General features: G+C 56.5%; 1 protein-coding gene across 1 annotated transcript; it reads left to right on the forward strand.

Moving 5' to 3' along the window:
* Position 1: 1 nt before the first annotated feature.
* dop1a (DOP1 leucine zipper like protein A) lies at positions 2-22,032 on the forward strand. The gene is made up of 38 exons (XM_062465055.1): positions 2-378; positions 1,561-1,756; positions 1,951-2,132; positions 2,369-2,539; positions 2,813-3,002; positions 3,113-3,311; positions 3,819-3,928; positions 4,641-4,755; positions 4,833-4,953; positions 5,173-5,292; positions 5,873-5,990; positions 6,487-6,516; positions 7,164-7,400; positions 8,890-9,460; positions 9,748-10,022; positions 10,182-10,334; positions 10,548-10,648; positions 11,003-11,268; positions 11,418-13,346; positions 13,383-13,719; positions 13,971-14,082; positions 14,216-14,398; positions 14,618-14,743; positions 14,951-15,085; positions 15,265-15,320; positions 16,892-16,996; positions 17,175-17,241; positions 17,477-17,621; positions 17,713-17,792; positions 17,937-18,046; positions 18,342-18,491; positions 18,955-19,016; positions 19,193-19,345; positions 19,808-19,944; positions 20,151-20,206; positions 20,478-20,642; positions 20,863-20,992; positions 21,288-22,032. The coding sequence occupies exons 2-38, from the start codon at positions 1,619-1,621 to the stop codon at positions 21,588-21,590; spliced, it is 7,638 nt and encodes a 2,545-aa protein (XP_062321039.1). The 5' UTR covers positions 2-378; positions 1,561-1,618; the 3' UTR covers positions 21,591-22,032.
* Positions 22,033-22,204: the final 172 nt, after the last annotated feature.

Genomic DNA, 22,204 nt, shown 5'->3' on the forward strand with positions numbered 1-22,204 from the left:
ACAAAAATCTGCAATGCAGTCTGGGAGCTGTCAGTTGGATTGTTTGGGCTTTGTGACTGTATCCAGGGGCTGATAATGGCGACAGCCGTTTAAATCACCAAGACAAACACAAGGAAAGCTATGAATAATGTAGATATGATTAGCTATATATTACTGGCTCGCAAGCCTTCTGTGTCTTCATGACAAGTGTCACAGCGTGCTTAATCGAGTGACACCGGGGCCCAGCGCAGCGCATCAGCAGCAACATAACGAAGAAGAGTCGGAATCGGAAGCCAAGCTGACGTTAGCTTGCCTATGATACAGCTGCTGACAGCTGTGTCCTTTATCCGTTAGTCGTTTTCTGAGTAGTGTCAGTTGTTCAGCAATATCTTAATAACGGTAAGCATGATTCATTCACGTTTACACCCGCTCTTGTACTGCCAACATGGCTAACGTTACCTAGCTAGCTAAACAATTACCTAATCGCATCCGGTGTCTTTATTGGGTTGTTGTTGCGTGTGACATTTCACACTAACCTTTGAGTTGTTTGTTAAATATCACTCAAATATAAACTGTTCAGTGATATATTCTGTAACAGTTTCCCCCTTCCCAAATCAGTGGTGTCCGGGTATTTAGCAGCTTTGTATGACGAGTACCGGTGTGTTTTACTCTTGTTCATATAGAGGCTCAAACTGGCTGATTTTTCATAACAGCCAGGCCTAACAACAGGCTACTGTATAGGTAGCCTTGCAGGGGTCTTTGCCATTCATATATATGAGTCATGGGCTGCTTGCCCCAGGCCATTATTTAGCCACAGGCTATATTTCGATTGAGATTTGAGATGCATTCAGTATTCTCATTTAATACATTCGTGTGACAACTCTATAGTGCCAAAATTTTGACTTCATTTTCAAGAGAAAGTTTCATTGTGTGCTGGCTAGTCTGCCATGTGATCAAGTGGAATCCCCTTCTTTGCTCGTGCAGGAATGTGGCATCTCGATCTGGATTTACATTCTCTGGAAATCAGTTTTAGCTGAAAGGGTGGCATGGTTCCCTGCTGCTCAGTTGATTTCCCTATTATCAGCGAGATTTCCTCTCTTCTTCTCCTCTCTTCCTGTCTTCCTCTCCACCTCTCCTGCTCTCTTGGGGTGTCAGACACAGGGATCCGGTATGCGTTGCATGATTCAGCACTACTGTCTCCACCAACCTCATCAGGCTTGGCCGTTTACTACCGCCTGCCAGACTTTGCACCTCATGTATTTCATGTGACCCGTCAATAAACAATCCCTGCCTCTTCATGAGCTCAGCAGCCCTCTCTCCCAGCCGAAGGGCTGACTGGTTTCCGGAGTTAACGGCATGTTTAATAGCGAGACACGGATTAAGCTTTCATGAATGAAATAGGGCTGTGAGTGTTCAGGCCTGTCATAACTTTGAGTCATTATCTTTCTGTTGTCCCTCCATCCCTCCCCTCCTCCATCCCTCCACCTCTCATGGTCTCTTTCTCCCCCTCTTCAACCTCCGTCTTTCTCCCTTTGTCTCCCCTCGCCGTCTCCCTCTCTTCACCTCCCCTCTCCCCAGCAGGGATGATGTGTGTCGGTGAGCCCGGTGTTGCCCTGTAGCCGACCAATCAGAGGGGAGGATGAACGCGGAGGAGGTGGAGCTTCTGAGCGACTCCAAGTACAGGAACTATGTGGCAGCCGTGGACAAGGCCCTCAAGAACTTTGAGTACTCCAGCGAATGGGCCGACCTCATCTCAGCACTGGGGAAGCTCAACAAGGTCGGGCGCCTCACGCACAACAAACGAACTAGGATCTTATTCCTCACACCCATCGCAGACAAATCCACCCACATCATCTCGCGCAGGGATAGAACCTTCCGCACTGACACCTGGCAGCTCTCGAGCCTTTTCACCCACCGTGCCGCCAGACGAAGCACGGCAGTGTCTTAACCCCCGTCTGTGGTCTGTACCAGGTGCTCCAGAACAATGCCAAGTACCAGGTGGTGCCTAAGAAGCTGACGATTGGCAAACGGCTGGCCCAGTGTCTCCACCCGGCGCTGCCCAGCGGCGTGCACCGCAAGGCCCTGGAGACCTACGAGATCATCTTCAAGATCATCGGGCCCAAGAGGCTGGCCAAGGACCTGTTTCTCTACAGGTACAGTAGGCCGGACAGACAGCTCTGAGGGTATCTACGTACAGGCTGGCTGGACAGCTTCACCCTCACATGTACTGTAATATAGAGGTACTAGCTGTCAATAGCATGTTGTTTTTCTACATCAGGCTACACAGGAAGAAGTGTATTTGTGTGAACCTGTTACTTCCATTGTGTACGCCTTCTCCATGTTGACTTGTGTCCTCGGCTGTTTTCCCTGTGCTCGCTCTGTGCCACAGCGCTGGGCTCTTCCCCTTGCTGTCCAACGCAGCCATGTCAGTGAAGCCAGCGCTGCTGGGCCTGTACGAGACCTACTACCTGCCGCTGGGGAAGACCCTCAAACCAGGCCTGCAGGGCCTGCTCACCGGGGTGCTGCCCGGCCTGGAGGAGGGCTCCGAATACTACGACAGGTAACACGGGAGGTGGGGGGGAGGTGTGTGTGTGTGTGTGTGTGTGTGTGCGTGTGTGTGTGTGTGTGTGTGTGTGGGGGGGGGGGCGTCCCGTACTACGACAGGTAACGCACGAGTGGGAAGTGAAGAGAGATCCCGAGGACACGAACACCTCCGCTGTCACGAGGGATATGACCGGATCTCGCAGCATTACCACGACATCCTTTTTGAACGCATCGCAATCCAAACCTCAACGCAAACCCCCCCCCCCCCCCCCCCCCCCCTCCTCCCCAGGACCAACGCGCTGCTGGAGAAGGTGGCGGGGGCGGTGGAGCAGTGTGCCTTCTACAGCGCCCTGTGGGGCAGCATCCTCACCAGCCCGGCCGTGCGGCTGCCGGGCGTCACCTTCGTCCTGCTGCACCTCAACCGCAAGCTCTCCATGGAGGACCAGCTCTACGTCATGGGCAGCGACATCGAGCTCATGGTGCGTGCGTCTGCGCGGGCCTCTGCGGGCTCGAGTCCTTCCACGCCCTCCCCATTCCGAAGTAGGGTAAGGTCGTGACCTCACGTGCGGTGTCGCCCTCCGGCCTGCAGGTGGAGGCGGTGAGCACGTCCGTGCAGGACTCCAGCGTCCTGGTCCAGAGGAGCACGTTGGACCTCATCCTGTTCTGCTTCCCTTTCCACATGAGCCAGGCCACCCGGCCCGACATGATCCGCATCCTGTCGGCCGCCCTGCACGTGGTCCTGAGGAGAGACATGTCCCTCAACCGCAGGCTGTATGCCTGGCTGCTGGGTAGGGGGCACGCGCACACACACACACACACACAGACACACACAGATACAGACACACACAGACACAGACACACACAGACACACACAGACACACACAGACACAGACACACACAGACACAGACACACACAGACACAGACACACACAGACACAGACACACACAGACACAGACAGACACAGACACAGACAGACACAGACACACACAGACACAGACACACACAGATACAGACACACACACACACAGACATACACAGACACACACACACAGACAGAGACACACAGACACACACACACAGACACACGGCTGTGTAGCTTTGTACCCCGGTGTTGATGTCAGTACTCTGCTCTCTCTCACGTGCGTCTGATGACGGACGACCCTGCCGGTGAGTTTCTGCTAGGCCGCTTTGTCTGAGGAGGAGCAACTTTCATGTCCTCGCCCCAGCTCATTCTCAGCCTGTTTGTGTGTGTGTGTGTGTGTGTGTGTGTGTGTGTGCGTGTTCCGTTCCCAAGGCTTCGACAACAACGGTGTGAGAACAGGTCCACGCAGCACCCGACAGAGCAACCCAGAGGAGCACGCCACTCTGTACTTCAACACCTACTCCAAGGACATGCTGGTTCAGGTCTGTAACACACACACATACACACACACACACACACACATACTCGCACACACACGTGCAAGACATGCAGTACGAAGCCCCTAAACAACTTCATGGCCTAAAAGTGGTAGAGGAGAGGAGGGGGGGTTGGGGGGTTTAAAAACATTTGGCAGCAGGTGAAGTCCTCCACCTTCTGCCCTCCTGCCTCCCCTCCATCACCTCCCTCGCCACCCCCGCCTCCCCTTCCCACCCCCTTACAGCCCCCCCCCCTCCCTCCACTCCTCCGAGGGCAGGCCAGCGTGTGATGTCTCAGTTACTCAGGGGGGGGGAGACGGGAGCCAGACAGCCAGACACACCGGGATAGCTCTACCTCAGTCGTTTGTCTGTTGTTTCGCCATCTGCTGCCACTTGTTGCAGCCCCCCCGCTGGGAGACTCCGGTACTGCAGGGACCGTGTTGGCTTATGTGACAGACGAAGCGTGAAACACAAGCTCACACACACACACACACACGCGCACAAACACACACACATACACACAACAACACAAAGACACACAGGAACAGAGGGTTTGCCCTCAGGGATATCATATAGAACACCAAAAACAAAGTACCCCGACCAGGAAGTAAATCTATCTGACCACCTGAGCCTGCCTGGCAGTCCCTGTAGATGTGTGTTATGTTAGGGTAGTGTGGGTGCATGGATTCCTCATTAAAGGTGTGTGTGTGTGTTGCAGGCCATGGTGGAGATCCTGCAGGGTAAGGCGCGAGGAGGAGAGGAGGAGAGCGTCCTGATGCACGACCTCAAGCCCTTCCGCATTCTCATCAGTCTGCTGGACAAACCAGAGCTGGGTACAGACCACTCTAATAATAACACACGCGCACACGCGCACACGCCCCAGTGTCAGCAGTGTTGATGTGCCCTACAGGCCCAGCGATCCTGGAGGACGTGCTGATTGAGGTGTTCCGGACCTTACACACGCAGTGCCGGACCGAGCTGGACCTGCAGAACCACAGCCCCTTCAGCAAGGACCACGCGCATCTCAGCAGGTTGGGGAACACATACACACACACACACACACAAGGACCACATGCATCTCAGAGGGTTGGGGAACACACACACACACAAGCCAGCTAGCACCACAATCATCTCAGCCAGGTTGGGGAATCGGCATACACTCTCACACACACACACACACACACACACACACACACTCACACACACACACTTAGCGATGGCTCTGTGACCCTGACGTGTCTCTCCTCCAGCAAGCTGCGTGAGAACAAGAAGACCGCTGAGCTGATCAAAACGGCTAACCTGCTCTTCAACTCGTTCGAGCCCTACTACATGTGGGACTACATCGCCCGCTGGTTCGAGGAGTGCTGCAGGTCGGTGTCCCGGCACGTACGGCAGGCGTGGCGATGGTTCCGTGTGGCGGCGATCCAGGACACTTTCCTGTTCATGGCCAGTGATGGTGTTACTGGCTTTGAGAAGCCTTGGCTTGATGTTCAGTGTTTCCCCTAGGTTTCGCCCGACCACGTAGAGACAGAAATGACATGCCGTCGTGGAAATAAGATAAATAACATAAGGCCATTTAGTTTGTTTAATAAAAGAGAAAGCTATAGACCTGTTTTGTAGGAAAGGTAACCTTAAGTGACTTATTTTGTGATCTAGTGCTATATAAAAAAAAAAAAATGAACTTGACATTCCAGGGGGGGCGGGGGGTTCCGTTCGGGGGGCAGGGCGCCCCCCTAATATAATGGTAGGGGAAACACTGATGTTGTAGTCTGTGGAGTTGTGTATTCTGAGAAAGTCTCTTGATAAACAGGTCCACTTAGGAATGTTTAGGCCCATTTGTTCCAAAGACAGCAAATGAACCCGAGACTTGAATCTCGAGGACAAGGAGGAGGAGCGTTTGAGGGGTGTGTTCATCGCTCATTTGCTAACTGCCCTCTCTCTGCATCGTAGGAGAACAGCCAATGGCAACGCACATCCCGCCAGGCTTGCGTGGAGCGTTGAGTCTCCAGAGCTTTCGTTGGTGGAGTTCTGTCAGCTGGTGGACTTCCTATTGGACATTGTGTCCCTGGTGAGACACACGCACACACACTTGCGCTCTCTGCCTCTCTCTCTCTCTCTCTCTCTCTCTCTCTCTCTCTCTCTCTCTCTCTCTCTCTCTCTCTCTCTCTCTCTCTCTCTCTCTCTCTCTCTCTCTCTCACAGTTTCAGCTCTCTCTCTCAGTGAGTGCTTATGACCACAGCCCTTATGGTTTGGTGTTCCCTGTAGTGTGCTTTTGTGTTGTGTGTTGTGCGCGCAATAACAGGTTCTGAGTGCTGTCTTGTAGTCTCTCTGCATCTTTTATCAGACTGCATTTCCAACCTGAATCCCTGACACAATAATAACTGTACGTGTGTGTTTCCTTGAGCGCGTGTCTGCAAGTGTGCGTTCCTGAAAATGCCGCAAGTGTGTGTGTGAGTTTGTGTGTGTGTGTGTGTGTGTTAGTGTACTCTGCACTCAAAGTGTCCTCTGGCCTATGCTCCGCTCGCTCCTGTCCTGTTCAACCTCTCTGCTCTTTCTCCTTGAAGCCTACTAGAAGCATGAGGGTGATCTGCCAGGTAAAGTACTGCTGTCTCCTGCCTCTCCTCCTCCTCCCCTGCTCCACCCTGCTCTGTACCCCTCCACCCTGCTTCACTCTGCTACTCTGACCTTTGTGCCGCCCCACCGCCAACACCTTCCAGCATGCTCCATCGCTGCTTGGCCACCAGTGAGCCATCATTTATGTATTTGTTTTGGAAGATTGTCGTTATTATTATGCCAGTGTGAGTGAAGCTGTCGAGCTCAGCACTGTGTCACTGATGACAGGATTACCCCCCACTACAGGAAATGAGGTATAGGTTTCCTGTCTGAGGTATTTGAGTGTGGATGTTGTTAGGAAGGGTGGGGGCCTGCATGCTGTTAGCACCACCCAACAACCCCTCATGTCCCCAACACGCTGAGTTCATAACAACCATGTTCCGTTGAGGGTCCTTCCCTCCACTCTTCATTTTTTCCTTTTCAGTCCCCCCCCCCCCATTTCACCATTATCAGTATTATGTGTCTCGGGTTGTCTGTTCAGTGATGTACAGTATGCCATGTGTGTGAAGTCGGGAGCTTCCAGAGTTCTGAACCAGCTTCCTCACCAATGCCGGCTCGCCTGCTCTCCTCCCACGAGCCTCCTCCTCCATCTCACCCCTCTCTCCCCCTCCTCCTCCTCCTCCTCCAGGAGACGTACATCGAGATCCAGACGGAGCACCTCCCCCTCCTGCTCCTCCGGATGGTGGCGGCCCTCACCGGCCAGCTGCCCTCCCTGGGCCTGGGGGAGCTCACCCACTGCCTGCGCCTCTGCTCCAAGATCCTCAGCAAGGTGCAGCCCCCCCTGGTGTCCCCCCTGGCCCTGCCCCCCGCCGGCCCCTCCGGGTCCAAGGCCCCCACCTCAGCCAGGGACAAGGAGGAGAGACGGGTGAGGCCGGTGTGCATGCGGCAAGTCCGCTGTTGTTGTAGGTTTTAGCGACAACGTATTTTCGGGAAGCCTGAGTCATTATGAAGGTTTTATTTGGGAACATAGTTAATCCATGGTCAGTAGGGACCTCTGAAGAGCTGGCACAATTATTTGTTGTCATTCACATTTTGGTCAAACCATGGTGTGTCGATGGGTGGGATCTGCTATCCCAGAGTGCCTTGGTGCAGTGAGCCCGAGGTCAATCTCACAGCTTCCTCTCTGCCCTGCTGCACTTCCTGTCTGGGGACCCAGCAAGCTGACAGATCGGTGGTTGATCGTGGTGATCCTGCTCTCCTCCTCAGATCTGAGCTGTGTTCAGCCTGGCGCCCCCGTAAACATCCGCGGCGCTTTGGTCTGTGGCCAGCGGAGAGAGCGAGAGAGAAACGCGTTCGCGAGCAGACTCGCCTCGACCTCACGCCCCAAACGGTGTCCACCGCCAACCTCGAACATCAAACTAGCTCCCCGTCTCGGCCGCCGTTCCTCGCTGCCAACGGCCCGCCGCCCTCTACAAATCTCCCCTTTCAAGCCCCCTCGAAACAGCCCCGTGTCTGTGTAGCGGTGCCTACGGGGACCTGGGCCTAGCTCCTGTGTACTGGCTCCAGTCGGGGACGTGAGCTCGGCCCCTGGGTAGGACAGACCAGACTCACTAGTCATGGCCCAGATAACACCCATCCCCGGTCCTCATGGTGTCCCCTGGTCCCAGAGCTGTCCCACCCTCCCCACCCCCCCCCCCCACCCCCACCCCCAAGCCCTGCCAGCCTGCCAACACCCCCTCTAGACCTGACCAACCTTCTCATCTCAACCAACCCCCCACATCCTGCCAACCATGCCATACTGTGCCCGCCCCATAGACGCGGACACGCCATATTGCACTGACCCCCCCCAACCCCAAAACCATGCCAGCGTCCCTCCCTGCCCTCCCCAGGCTGGGTGGTCCGACAGCCGGCTTCACTGTCCTCCTCTCTCCCCCGACGGCGGCGTTTGAAGGTGTCTCCACCCCCCGGGTGGGTGTGGGTGCTTGGGTGGGTGCTCGTTGGAGCATTACAGATAGTTCACCCTGACATGGGAAAGGCCCTTAGGAGAGCATGGGGGGGGGGGGGCACACACTGTGGCTAGTAACAGCTGAGCCCCACACCCTCTCTCCCCGACTCGCTGTCTTTGTGGAGACCAGGCTAGGGCGTCCCCCAGGTCTGCCCTCTCCATCAGAGTGGAAGACCACCCCCCCCCCCCCCCCCCCCCCCCCCCCCGCAGGGAGAGTGTCTCCTCTGCCATCTGAGTCCAGCACTCCAGAGCGCACTATTGCCTCAGACCAAAAGCATGCTGGGAAGCCCCTAGGCTGTGTGTATGCATAATGGGCTGTCTGTCTGTCTGCGGGGTCGTACTCACCCAGGTGTCAGCCCCCAGCTGTGCTGTCCTCTGTTCTCACCCCCCCCCCCCTCTCCTCCGGCAGCCCCTCCCCACCACACTGGAGCTGCCGGAGGAGGGAGAGGTGCTCGAGGGGGAGGCCACCCCCACCGGCGGGCACCCCTCCGAGGGCGTCTTCTCCGACTTCGTCCAGTACCAGGAGGGCGGCGGTGAGGAGCCGGACCTCGGCGGGCCCGAGGAGGCCCAGCCCTGCCCCAGGACCAGCCGCAGGGGCCCCAGCCCGGCCCAGGCCAAGCCCCAGGACAAGCCCGTGATGCAGAGCTGCCTGGAGCACTTCCAGCTCTTCCTCTCCCGCCTCATCACCCTGTACATCACCCCTGGGGAGGGCCAGGGGCGGGGGGAGGGCCAGGGGGGGGAGATGGTGCGGGCAGGGCCCCCGGTTCCGGAGGTCACCCAGCAGAATGGGCACGCGACGCGACCAGGCCCGGTGGTAGCGGGAGCTGGCCCGGCCAGTCAGCCTGCCTCCGCCCCGGGCCAGAGGGAGTGTCTGCCGGCCTTCACCGCCGCCTGTCAGCTCTTTCTGGAATGTTCCAGCTTCCCCGTCTACATCGCCGAGGGCAACCTCAAGTCTACATCCACCCTGGACGAGCGACCTGGTGAGGCTGATGGACCGATGCTGTCTGCCTTTCAGACTGGCTTTTTTTTTCTGTCAGTCTTAAACTGACGGGCTGACTTTGAATATGTCTTTGTCCGACTGTCTGTCTGACTGATTCTGTATGTCTTAAACGGACTGATTCTGTATGTCTCTGACTGTCTGGCTGACTGATTCTTTATGTCTTAAACAGACTGATTCTATATGTCTCTGACTGTCTCTCTGACTGACTCTGTATGTTGTAAACTGCCTGTGTCTGTCTGGTTGACTCTGTGCTGTGGCCCCCCACAGATGGGGAGCAGGTGCGTCCATCTGTCTGGCTGCAGACCCTGATGGACGCCTGCTGTGTGGGCGGAGACTTCAGCCTGCAGGGCGTGGCCATCTCCCTGCTCATGGACCAGGTGGGCCTCACGCAGTCCGTCGCCATGGTGTCCGCCGAGAGCATCGGCGGGCCCGACTCCGCCCCGCCCATGAGCCCGAGCCAGGGCCGCGTCGCCGTGGTGATCCGGCCGCCCCTCACTCAGGGAATCTTGAAGTACATCGCGGAGAAGACCGACTTCTTCAAGGTGGGGGGGGTGTGCACCATGGGATTTGTAGTTTCTTTCCACGTTGGGTTCCAAGCATTGAAACAGGGTAGCTCACGTTCTGGTTAGCAGCCACGAGTGGTTTGAGTTGGTCTGACGGTCTAACCCCAACCCCCCCCCCCCCCCCCCCCCTCTGTCCAGAGCGTGGCCCTGACCCTGTGGGAGCAGCTGGGGGAGGCCACCCCCCAGCACCACCAGCGCAGCGTGGAGCTCTTCTACCAGCTGCACAACCTGGTGCCCTCCTCCAGCATCTGTGAGGACGTCATCAGCCAGCAGCTCATGCACCGGGACAAGGTCACACACACACACACACACACATGTATACACTAGGCTCCAAAAGCCTGGAGACCACTAGTCACGATACTTCTGTTTGGCATACGATATTAGCTTAACAATTTGTGTGAAAAGTGGAATCTCTTAAAACACGTACGCACAGACTTTTACACACATATGTACACACACTCGTTACTCAAGTGTGTGCGTGTGTTTGTGTGTGTGTGTTTCCAGTGGATCCGTCTGGAGGCTCATGTGAAGTTCTCAGTGTTGTGGCACCTGACCAGAGACCTGAACATCACCAAGTCCTCTCCCTTCAACCGCACCTTCGACAGGTGGGCTCACCTAGCTGCACAGCATCACCCTGGTGTCTCGTTCACTTCACCAGTACTCACACACACACACACACACACTCACAGACTCACACAAACACACACACGCAGACACCCACGGGCAGCACAGGGGAAGAACACTTGACTTGACTGCCAATCAAATTCCCCCTGTATGTCATGGATAAAAGTGTCTGCCTACACACTTTGTTCACAATGACATTCCACACGAGGGGGGGGGGGGGGGACTTCTGTCCTCCTCAACGTCCCTCCATTATTTCTCCTTCTCACCGCCGCCTCACCCTAATATGTCCCACCCGAATATTCCGGTGCCTTCCCTCCCTCCTTCCCTCCCCCCAGGTCTCTGTTCATCATGCTGGACAGCCTGAGCTACTGGGACCCGTCGGCCAGCGCCGTGGGCCGGGCCTGGCTCAACCAGGTCCTGCAGAGGCACGACATCGCCCGCGTCCTGGAGCCCCTCCTGCTGCTGCTGCTGCACCCCAAGACCCACCGCGTGTCTGTCCAGAGGGTCCAGAGCCAGCGCCACTGGGCCCAGGCGTGCCCGGGCCAGCCGGAGCACGACCCGTCGGAGCCCATCTACATGAGGGACTCGGGCTTCTCAGACAGTGAGTGGGAACGCGTGTGTGTGGTCGAAGGTGGAGCCCACTGGGCGTCAGGGAGAATATCGAGGGGAATATCTGCTTATTCTTTTTTCTCGTCCGATCTTCCGTCTCCTCTTCCTCCCCCCCCCCCCCCCCGTCTCCTCTCCTCTCAGACTTCAACCAGGTTCAGGGCGAGTTCCTGAGGGCGGGCCCCGAGCACCTGCGAGGCCTGCCATTGGGTGACATGGAGCCCTTCAGCCTGACGGTCAACCCTCTGAGCGACAGCCTGTCCCTGCTGAGCCTGAGCAGTGAGAACCTGCAGTACCAGCCCTCCGACCAGCAGGCGGAGCCAGGGAGCTCCGAGTCCAGCGCCTCCCGCTCCTCCACGCTGGACCAGGGCAGCTTCGAGGAGCAGGAGGGGGGGGGCACGGCTCTAGGGGGGCCGGACGCCCCCCCAGCGGACAGCCAGACCGGGGAGGAGGAGGAGGAGGAGGAAGATGAGGATGAGGATGAGGGTTCTATTGAAGAAGTGGTGGCCTCAGTGCTGGCTGCGGTCATAGACCAGGTGGTGGTTGAGGTGGATGAGGGTGAGGTGGATGAGGGTGAGGTGGATGAGGGTGAGGTGGATGAGGGTGAGGTGGATGAGGGTGAGGTGGATGAGGGGGAGGTGGATGAGGGGGAGGTGGATGAGGTGGAGGCGGAGCCCCCGACCCCCCCGGAGGCCTGGCCCCCGAGCGACTCGGACAGCTGCTCCTCGGACACCTCCACTGGGACCCCCCTCGCCCTGGACACCCCCGGGCCCCCCCCCCACCCCCAGACCCTTCCTGAGATGCTAGCGGGGGGCACCCTGGAGTTCCTGTCCGTCGCCCTGGAGACGACGGGGGGCGCGGAGGAGGAGCCGGAGGAGCCTCGCGAGGTCATGACCCGCCACAGCTCCTCCCCTTCCATCGTGATGCAGACGGACGGCCCCGCCCCGCCGGACCACACCCTGCGGGTGGACGACGCCCAGGCGCGCAAACGCAGCCACAGCTCCACCCAGCTCAGCCTGCGGGGGAAGATCCTGGAGCGGCTGGCCGACAAGTCCCCCGGCGCCAAGCCCAAGGTGATGAAGAGGAGCCGGAGGAAGGAGGAGGAGCGCCACAGGAAGGCCCTGCAGGCCGAGAAGGCCCGCCCCCCCAGCATCTTCTTCGGGGACAGCCTCGACCTGGAGAACTGGTACAGCTGCGGCGAGGGCGAGGTGTCCGAGATCGAGAGCGACGCCGGCTCGCCTGGCGGCGGCGCCGGGGTCAGCCCGGCGGGTCGGCGGCCGTCGGCGGCGCTCCCCCGCTTCAACATCCACCCGCTCTACCAGCACGTGCTGCTCTACCTGCAGCTCTACGACTCGTCGCGGGCCCTCCACGCCCTCTCCGCCGTCGCCGCCATGCTGCGGGCGGCACCGGCCGGCTTCGTGGGCGCCATCGCCACCACCAGCATCAACAACACGTACACGGCCCAGCTCAGCCTCCTGCAGAACCTGCTCGTCCGCCACCGCGTCTCCGTGATGGGCAAGGACTTCTACTGCCCGCTGGCGCAGGACTCGTCGCACTCGTACCGCAGCGCCATGTTCCTGGAGATCATCATCGCCCTCTGCCTGTACTTCCTGCGCAGCTACTACTCGGCCCACGTGGCGGCCGCCCCCGGCGACCTGGCGGGCAACCGGGCCATGCAGCTCACCAGCCTGGAGGTGCTCACGCTGCTGTTCAGCGAGCTGGCCAAGGTGACGGACGGCTCGGCCAAGGGCTTCGCCTGCTTCATCGGCGACGTGCTGTCCAAGTGCAAAGTGCAGAAGGTCCTCCTCCACTGCCTGCTGTCGTCCATCTTCTCGGCGCAGAAGTGGCACGAGCAGCGGGCGGCGGCGGCGGCGGGCACGGCCGACGCGCCGGCGACCGAGGAGGGCCTGTCGGAGGACGGCGTCATCAACCTGTCGGAGGACCAGCTGGACGGCTGCAGCGCCGTGCAGTCGCAGCTGCTGCGGCTGCTGCAGAGCCTGGTGGCGCTGGAGCACCGCGTGCTGGGCCCCGGCGACGAGGCCGGGGACGGGGGCGGGGGGGGAGGAGGCGTCGGTGGGGGAGGGCCGGGGGGCGGGGGGGGAGGCGGAGGAGGAGGGGGCGGAGGAGGGGGCGCCGGGGCCGGGTTCGAGCTGCTGGGCGGCGACGTGGAGCACGTCAACCCGCAGCAGCCCATGACGTCGCTGCAGTACCTGCACGGCCAGCCAATCACGGGCCAGGGCATGTTCCTGTGCGCGGTGATCCGGGCGCTGCACCAGCACCACGCCTGCAAGATGCACCCCCAGTGGATCGGCCTCATCACCGCCACCCTGCCTTATATGGGCAAGGTTCTGCGGCGGGTCGTCGCCTCGGTAACGCTGCAGCTGTGCAGGAACCTGGACAACCTGATCCAGCAGTACCGCTATGAGACTGGGAGCACTGACATCAGGTAAAAGGACACACACACAAACACACACATACACTAGGGCTGTACAGTAGACCTCTATATACACTCATGTATATAGCAGCATGGCTATGTGATATATTAAAGATAATAAAATATCCGATTCTGCCACCAGATGGCACTCCTGTTCTACAGATGCCATGGTTCCTGTGAACTGAGACATCCCATGGTTTACAACCGCTGTTAGTGAGTCCATGTCTGACTTGTGTGTGCGTTTCCTGCTTTGTGTCCCCCAGACCCCAGTGGATGGCCCTGTGCCTCCCCCCAGACCTCATCCTGACCGTGCTGGAGGGAGTGACCGCCATCATCCACTACTGCCTGCTGGACCCCACCTCCCAGTACCACCAGGTGGGGGCGATAGAGAGCTGTCAGCCTAGCTGTTAGAACTGCATCCAGTAGGGAAACACACAGAGAAAATGTGTGTGTATCTTTAACATTGTGTGTGTGTCCTCTCTCCCCTATGCTCCCCCCCCCCCCCCAGCTCCAGGTGAGCGTAGACCAGAAGCACCTGGCCGAGGCCCGTTCAGGCATCCTGTCCATCCTGCACACCATCATGGCGTCCGTCACCCTGCTGTGGAGCGTTCTCTACCAGGCCGACAGCTCTGATAGGCCGGCCGCCGCCTGCGCCGCCTCCACCTCCAACATCAACCTGGGCTCCACCAAGGTAACCGTGACAACGCCACAATCGGTGGCATGGCCGTGGTGACGCCACGGTGTGTTCTTTGCAGGTTCACAACCGGCCTCTCCTCACCTCCTATGATTTCATGTGATAATGTATTCATTCGGCGGATGAAGAGGCTTACATCACAGGCGGGGGGGGGGATTCGATCCTACGACCCCTCTAACCACTGAGCCGTCCCCTCGTCCGCCTCCCTCTCTGTAGAACCTGCGTCAGCAGATCCTGGAGCTGCTGGGGCCCATCTCCATGAACCACGGAGCTCACTTCATGGCCGCCATCGCCTACGTCTGGAACGAGAGGAGGCAGGTCAAGACTCCCGCCAGGAACAAGGTAACCTCAGGCCTCTCACACACACACACACACGCACGCACACGACCCTTGACCCTACCCCGACTCCACGGTGCTGCTGCAGTCCGCAGGCATCGACCCTACGCTCAGAACCTGGTCCCCCACCTCTCTGTCTTAATGTGTGTGTAGTGTAAGTGTGTCCATACCTAAGGTGTGTGTGTGTGTGTGTGTGTGTGTGTGTGTTAACAGGTGATCCCTGCGGCTAGTGACGAGCAGCTCCTATTGGTGGAGCTGGTGCGGTCTGTGAGCGCCATGAGGACGGAGACGGTGATGCAGACGGTGAAGGAGGTCCTCAAGCAGCCGCCCGCCATCGCCAAGGACAAGGTCAGACCCCACTTCCTGTCTGCCGACGCCCTGCTTCCTGCCTCAACACACCTGACCAGGCTCACTTGGGGGGGATGTGCTGATGTGGGACAAGATGTTTTTTTACGGGGAAACGCTGAAATCTGTTGCTCTCAGACCACATGCATTTCTACTGTAACTCTCTCTTGCTCTCTCTCCAGAAGCACTTGTCTCTGGAGGTGTGCATGCTGCAGTTCTTCTACGCTTACGTCCAGAGGTGAGGAGATCAGGATGGGTGCCCAAGGCTGTCTTCTAATACTGCTGCACCACGTCAGACGATATCAATTGCCCTTTTCTTCTCCTTTCTGTCTCCTTCTCTCCTCTCCCCTGCACTCTCCTTCTCTCCTCTCCCCTGCACTCTCCTTCTCTCCTCTCCCCTGCACTCTCCTTCTCTCCTCTCCCCTGCACTCTCCTTCTCTCCTCTCCCCTGCACTCTCCTTCTCTCCTCTCCCCTGCACTCTCCTTCTCTCCTCTCCCCTGCACTCTCCTTCTCTCCTCTCCCCTGCACTCTCCTTCTCTCCTCTCCCCTGCACTCTCCTTCTCTCCTCTCCCCTGCACTCTCCTTCTCTCCTCTCCCCTGCACTCTCCTTCTCTCCTCTCCCCTGCACTCTCCTTCTCTCCTCTCCCCTGCACTCTCCTTCTCTCCTCTCCCCTGCACTCTCCTTCTCTCCTCTCCCCTGCACTCTCCTTCTCTCCTCTCCCCTGCACTCTCCTTCTCTCCTCTCCCCTGCACTCTCCTTCTCTCCTCTCCCCTGCACTCTCCTTCTCTCCTCTCCCCTGCACTCTCCTTCTCTCCTCTCCCCTGCACTCTCCTTCTCTCCTCTCCCCTGCACTCTCCTTCTCTCCTCTCCCCTGCACTCTCCTTCTCTCCTCTCCCCTGCACTCTCCTTCTCTCCTCTCCCCTGCACTCTCCTTCTCTCCTCTCCCCTGCACTCTCCTTCTCTCCTCTCCCCTGCACTCTCCTTCTCTCCTCTCCCCTGCACTCTCCTTCTCTCCTCTCCCCTGCACTCTCCTTCTCTCCTCTCCCCTGCACTCTCCTTCTCTCCTCTCCCCTGCACTCTCCTTCTCTCCTCTCCCCTGCACTCTCCTTCTCTCCTCTCCCCTGCACTCTCCTTCTCTCCTCTCCCCTGCACTCTCCTTCTCTCCTCTCCCCTGCACTCTCCTTCTCTCCTCTCCCCTGCACTCTCCTTCTCTCCTCTCCCCTGCACTCTCCTTCTCTCCTCTCCCCTGCACTCTCCTTCTCTCCTCTCCCCTGCACTCTCCTTCTCTCCTCTCCCCTGCACTCTCCTTCTCTCCTCTCCCCTGCACTCTCCTTCTCTCCTCTCCCCTGCACTCTCCTTCTCTCCTCTCCCCTGCACTCTCCTTCTCTCCTCTCCCCTGCACTCTCCTTCTCTCCTCTCCCCTGCACTCTCCTTCTCTCCTCTCCCCTGCACTCTCCTTCTCTCCTCTCCCCTGCACTCTCCTTCTCTCCTCTCCCCTGCACTCTCCTTCTCTCCTCTCCCCTGCACTCTCCTTCTCTCCTCTCCCCTGCACTCTCCTTCTCTCCTCTCCCCTGCACTCTCCTTCTCTCCTCTCCCCTGCACTCTCCTTCTCTCCTCTCCCCTGCACTCTCCTTCTCTCCTCTCCCCTGCACTCTCCTTCTCTCCTCTCCCCTGCACTCTCCTTCTCTCCTCTCCCCTGCACTCTCCTTCTCTCCTCTCCCCTGCACTCTCCTTCTCTCCTCTCCCCTGCACTCTCCTTCTCTCCTCTCCCCTGCACTCTCCTTCTCTCCTCTCTTGGCTCCTCCAGGATCCCAGTCTCCAGTCTGGTGGACAGCTGGCCGTCTCTGCTGGCTCTGCTCAAGGACTCTGTCCAGCTGGGGCTGCCTGCGCCTGGACAGTTCCTTATACTGGGGTTAGAGCGTGCGCGTATACACACACACACACAGCACACTCTCACTCAAGCATGAATCTCTTTTCTCATTACTGCACACAGCCTCACTCGTTTTCTTTCTCTCTCTCTCTCACTCTCTCACTCTCTCTGTCACTCTCTCTCTCTTTCTCTCTATCTCTCTTTCCCTGTCCACTCTCAGAGTTCTGAATGAGTTTATTCTGAAGAACCCTAACCTGGAGAGCAAGAAGGACCAGAGAGAGCTGCAGGTAACACCCCCCCCCCCCCCCGTCCTGCCGTCCCGTCCTGCCACCAACCCGGTCTGCCCGTCTCTCCTGCTGGACGGAACGAGTTCACCTTAAACAGTGCTGATGACCCCTCTCTCTCTCTGTCTGTCTCTCTGTCTCTCTCTCTCTGTCTGTCTCTCTCTCTCTGTCTCTCTCTCTCTGTCTCTCTCTCTCTGTCTCTCTCTCTCTGTCTCTCTGTCTCTCTCCTCCCCCCCAGGATGTGACCCATAAGATCGTGGAGGCCATCGGCACCATCGCCGGCTCCTCCCTGGAGCAGACCACCTGGCTGAGGAGGAACCTGGAGGTCAAGGCCTCCCCTCAGATAGTGGTGGATGGGGCCAGTCTGGAGACAGACGTAGAGGGTAGGCATCACTTGACCTCCGGATAGGACATCAGACAGCCTGCGTGTGTTCTGCATGTCTCTCACTATCTGTGTGTGCGTGTGTGTTCCAGACCTTATGCTGACAGTGATGGAAGCGTCCAGCTTCACCCCATCTGTCTACAGCGTGCACGCCCTTACTCTGCTAGCTGAGGTACCGCACCACGCTCTGGCTGCAGCTGCCCGCTACTGCTTGTCCACACGCACACACCACACACACACACGCACAAAACACTGCCTCGGTCCAGCTCTGCAGCTCAAGCAGACCCCTCTGTGTGTGTGTGTGTGTGTGTGGTAGGTTCTAGCACACCTGCTGGACATGGTGTTCTACAGTGATGAGAAGGAGAGGGTGATCCCTCTGCTGGTCAACATCATGCACTACGTCGTGCCCTACCTCCGCAACCACAGGTGAGCCACCCCCAGGACCCGTATCTCTGTCTGGGCCACCACCTGGATTGTTAGACTGACACGCTGTGCGTGCGTGCGTGCGTGTGTGTGTGTGTGTGGTCTTGATAGCTTCAAGGATGTACATGACAAATTGTGACTTTGTGGAGACAAAACTTGGACCCCACAACTTTAAGTTAGGGTTGGAATTCATATTAGGGTTAGAATTACATTAAGGGTTTGGCTTAGGGATCAAACTATTTTGGAGGTGAATTCAGTAGGGTAGTAAAACCAACCTGTGTGTGTGTGTGTGTGGCAGTGCCCACAACGCGCCCAGCTACCGTGCGTGCATCCAGCTGCTGAGCAGCCTCAGTGGCTACCAGTACACCCGGCGCGCCTGGAAGAAGGAGGCCTTCGACCTCTTCATGGACCACACCTTCTTCCAGATGGACTGTTCCTGCGTCAGCCAGTCAGTACTCACATATCCGCCCTGTCTCTGTCTGTCTGTCTGTCTGTCTGTCTGTCTGTACGCACACATGCCTGTCTGTCTGTCTGGCTGTCTGTACTCACACATGTCTGTCTGTCTGTCTGTACTCACTCAGCCCTGTCTGTCTGGCTGTCTGTCTGTACTCACACATGTCCAGTGTTTCTCCTACCATTATATTAGGCACCTATGCCTATGACCTATGCACTTCGTAAAGCTCTCTCTTGGAAGTCACTTTGGATAAAAGCGTCTGCTAAATGAATAAATGTAAATGTCTGTCTGTACTGACACATATCTGTCTGACTAAGACAGGTCTATGTACTGACAGACCGAAAGACTGACAGATTGTAAGGTCTGTGTATTGTCAGTACACATACTTGTCAGTTCTTATGTCTTGTGTATTGTGTGTGTGTGTCTTCTCCACTAACTGCCTGACCTTGCTTTCCAGCTGGAGAGCCATCATTGACCACCTGATGACCCACGACAAAACCACCTTCAGAGACCTGATGAGTGAGTGACCTCCACGTACAGTGGATCTCCCTCTCTCTCTCTCTCTGGCTGGTAGAACTCGATGAGCTGTTACACAACTGTACTACCACTGTATTCATGACACCACATGCTAGTGTGGTTATTGACGTGTTGTGTGTGTGTGTGTGTGTGTGTGTGTGTGTGTGTGCGTCCTGCAGCGCGCGTGGCCGTGGCCCAGAGCAGCTCTCTGAACCTGTTCACTAACCGAGACGCAGAGCTGGAGCAGAGAGCCATGCTTCTCAAACGCCTGGCCTTCACCATCTACAGCAGCGAGGTGGACCAGTACCAGAAATACCTTCCTGACATCCAGGGTACACACACACACACACACACACACCCCAATAACCATATGGAGTTAGATTAGTTTCATAATTCACAAACAAACGTAACACGATTCACAAATGTATTTCATGAATACATTAGAATACAATACAATAGAATATCTTTTAGAAAAAATGCATTTGTGAATCTAAGCGCGTCAGGAAAGTTCCAAAAATCCACACACACAAATGCAGGGATTTGTAACTCGTGTTCTCCGATTTGTAACTCGCGTTTGTCAGGTTGCAAACAAATGTAATGGGCTCATTTATTTGCGAATCGCGTTACATTTGTGAATCCCGAAATACATTTGTGAATCGCGTGACGTTTGTTTTTGAATTATGAAACAAATCTAACTCCATAGAACCAGGCTGTGGAAGGAGTGTATTACAGATCTGAGTCGATAACTATATACTGCATGTCTTCTCTGCGTGCGTGTGTGTGTGTTCTTGCAGAGCGTCTGGTGGAGAGTCTGAGGCTGCCCCAGGTTCCCATCCTGCACGCTCAGGTCTTCCTGTTCTTCAGAGTGCTGCTGCTTCGCATGTCCCCCCAGCACCTCACCTCTCTCTGGCCCACCATGATCACCGAACTGGTAACACACACACACATACACACACACACACACACACCCACGCTCTTACCACATCTCTCTCACACACATGCAGACAGGCTCTAACGCACACAATAACATACACACACATGCCCGGCTGTACACACACGCATCCTTAGGCACACCTGCTAAGTCACTCACCGACACGGTAGACGTGAAGCGTTTCATCGAGCGTGTCTGTATTGTAGGTGCAGGTGTTTCTCCTGATGGAACAGGAGCTGCTAGCGGATGAAGATATCTCCAGGTGAGCACAGTAGACATGTACCAGCCGCCTGCTGAACACTGGCTGACTGTCTGGTCTCCATCTCTGAGAGTCCTGTCTTCTTTCTGTCCCTGACAGTGCTGTCTCCCCTCTGTCTGGGTTTCTCTCTCTCTCTGTCTGTCTGTCTCTCTGTCTCTCTCTCTCTCTGACTGTCCCATCTCACGTCTCTGTCTCTATTTTTCTCTCTCTCTGTCTCTGTCTGTCTGTCTCTCTGTCTCTCTCTGACTGTCCCATCTCCCCTCTCTGTCTCCAGGACGTGTGGTCCGTCGGTGGCCGGTCTGGAGACCACCTACTCTGGAGGGAACGGTTTCTCCACCTCCTACAACAGCCAGCGCTGGCTCAACCTCTACCTGTCTGCCTGCAAGCTGCTGGACCTGGCCCTGGCCCTGCCCTCCGAGAGCCTGCCCCAGTTCCAGATGTGGGTGGCCCTTCACACACACACACACAGTCGGAGAGTCAGATTGTTAAATTACACCCACAGTGGAATTTTAATACCATTTGTGCATTAGTCCTATTTGAATACATTCGTCATTTAGCAAATCATTTAGCAAATACTTTTAATGCAATAGCCCACTGTAACAGTTTTCTGTAATGTGTGTGTGTGTTGTGTGTGTGTGTGTGTGGGGGGGGTTCTCCAGGTACCGCTGGGCCTTCATCCCGGAGGCGTGTGATGACGCTGGTCTGGAGGTCCGTCGTCAGGGAACCCACCAGAGGGAGTTCAAACCCTACGTGGTCCGCCTGGCCAGGCTGCTCAGGAAGAGGGCCAAGGTACCCAGGCTCACACACCTCATCACTGGGATAGCAGACTGACATGTTTACCAACGGCTGTAGGCTGATTGAGGACTTTTGTATGTCTGTCTAACTAGAACATGGAACGGTACCGTACCTCCGAAGTTCTGTAGAAACACATTAAGAAATCTTCTCATTTCATCTGCTCTATCTTTCTCCACCTCTCCTGTCCTCTCCTCACCCACCCTCTCCTTTCCCCTCCTCCTCCCTCCTCCTCTCCTCCCTCCTCCTCTCATCCCTCCTCCTCTCCTCCCTCCTCCTCTCCCCCCTGTAGAAGAACCCAGAGGAGGACTGCTCCAGTCGGAGTCTCTCCTGGGAGCCGGGACACCTCCTCCTCACCCTCTATGTGATCCGGAGCATGGAGCAGCTCCTCCCATTCTTCAACCTGCTCAGCCAGGTGTCCAATAGCAAGGTCGGCAGCCGTTCCGGTCCCGCCCCCAGCCCCACTCCCAGCCACGCCTCCATCTCCAGCAAGGACGGGAAGCTGGAGAGCCAAAAGGTGTTCTGGAGCCGCGCGCGTCAGGACATCGAGGAGATGGTGGAGAAGGACTTCCTAGAGGGACTGATCAAGACGTGAACCCCAAGGAACCTCATCAGGAAGGAAGCGTCAAGAAATGTAAAATAAAAAAGGCGTTTTTAATGTTCTAAAGGGATCTCTACTGCTATATAGGAGCCAAAGGGAGCTCAAAGATGCTCCATTCCTCGCTGAGCAACAGGAAGTTGAGAGGAAGTACTTGAATAAGTAGACAGGAAGTAGACTATAAACACTAGTGAAATAACCTCAAACCTGTACATAATAAGGGAATATCAACGAAAAAAACAAAGTTTGTACATTTTTTTCCTGTTTTTGTATTTATATCAACTTGTATTTTACTTTTCAAAAGCTATTCTATTTCGTTTTAATGATTTGTATATAGGGGAAACTGTGCTAACTGACTCTAACATTCTGTGTGGAAGTCCACTGGGGCTTGTGTTTCATTCCATATTGATGTGACTTATGAAATAAAGACTTGGAGGAAGCACAGCCTGGGCTCAGTCTCTACCGCACCTGGGTCTGTTACATTAATAAGTGACTGGAAATTAATAATCACAGGTTTGTTTTGTCTCTCCTGACCAATGTGGTAGCCAACTGGTACATTGCAACAAGAAAAATAAACCGCTAACTTTGACCGTTTTTGTCAATTCTTTGAC

This window comes from Osmerus eperlanus, chromosome 7 (genome assembly GCF_963692335.1).
Source record: "Osmerus eperlanus chromosome 7, fOsmEpe2.1, whole genome shotgun sequence".
Lineage (NCBI taxonomy): Eukaryota > Metazoa > Chordata > Actinopteri > Osmeriformes > Osmeridae > Osmerus > Osmerus eperlanus.

Coding starts and splice junctions, on each gene's coding strand:
- dop1a (XM_062465055.1), top strand. CDS start 1,619: ATGAACGCGGAGGAGGTGGAGCTTCTGAGCGACTCCAAGTACAGGAAC. Junction 2,540..2,812: donor GGCTCCGAATACTACGACAG/GTAACACGGGAG, acceptor CCTCCTCCCCAG/GACCAACGCGCTGCTGGAGA. Junction 3,003..3,112: donor GCAGCGACATCGAGCTCATG/GTGCGTGCGTCT, acceptor TCCGGCCTGCAG/GTGGAGGCGGTGAGCACGTC.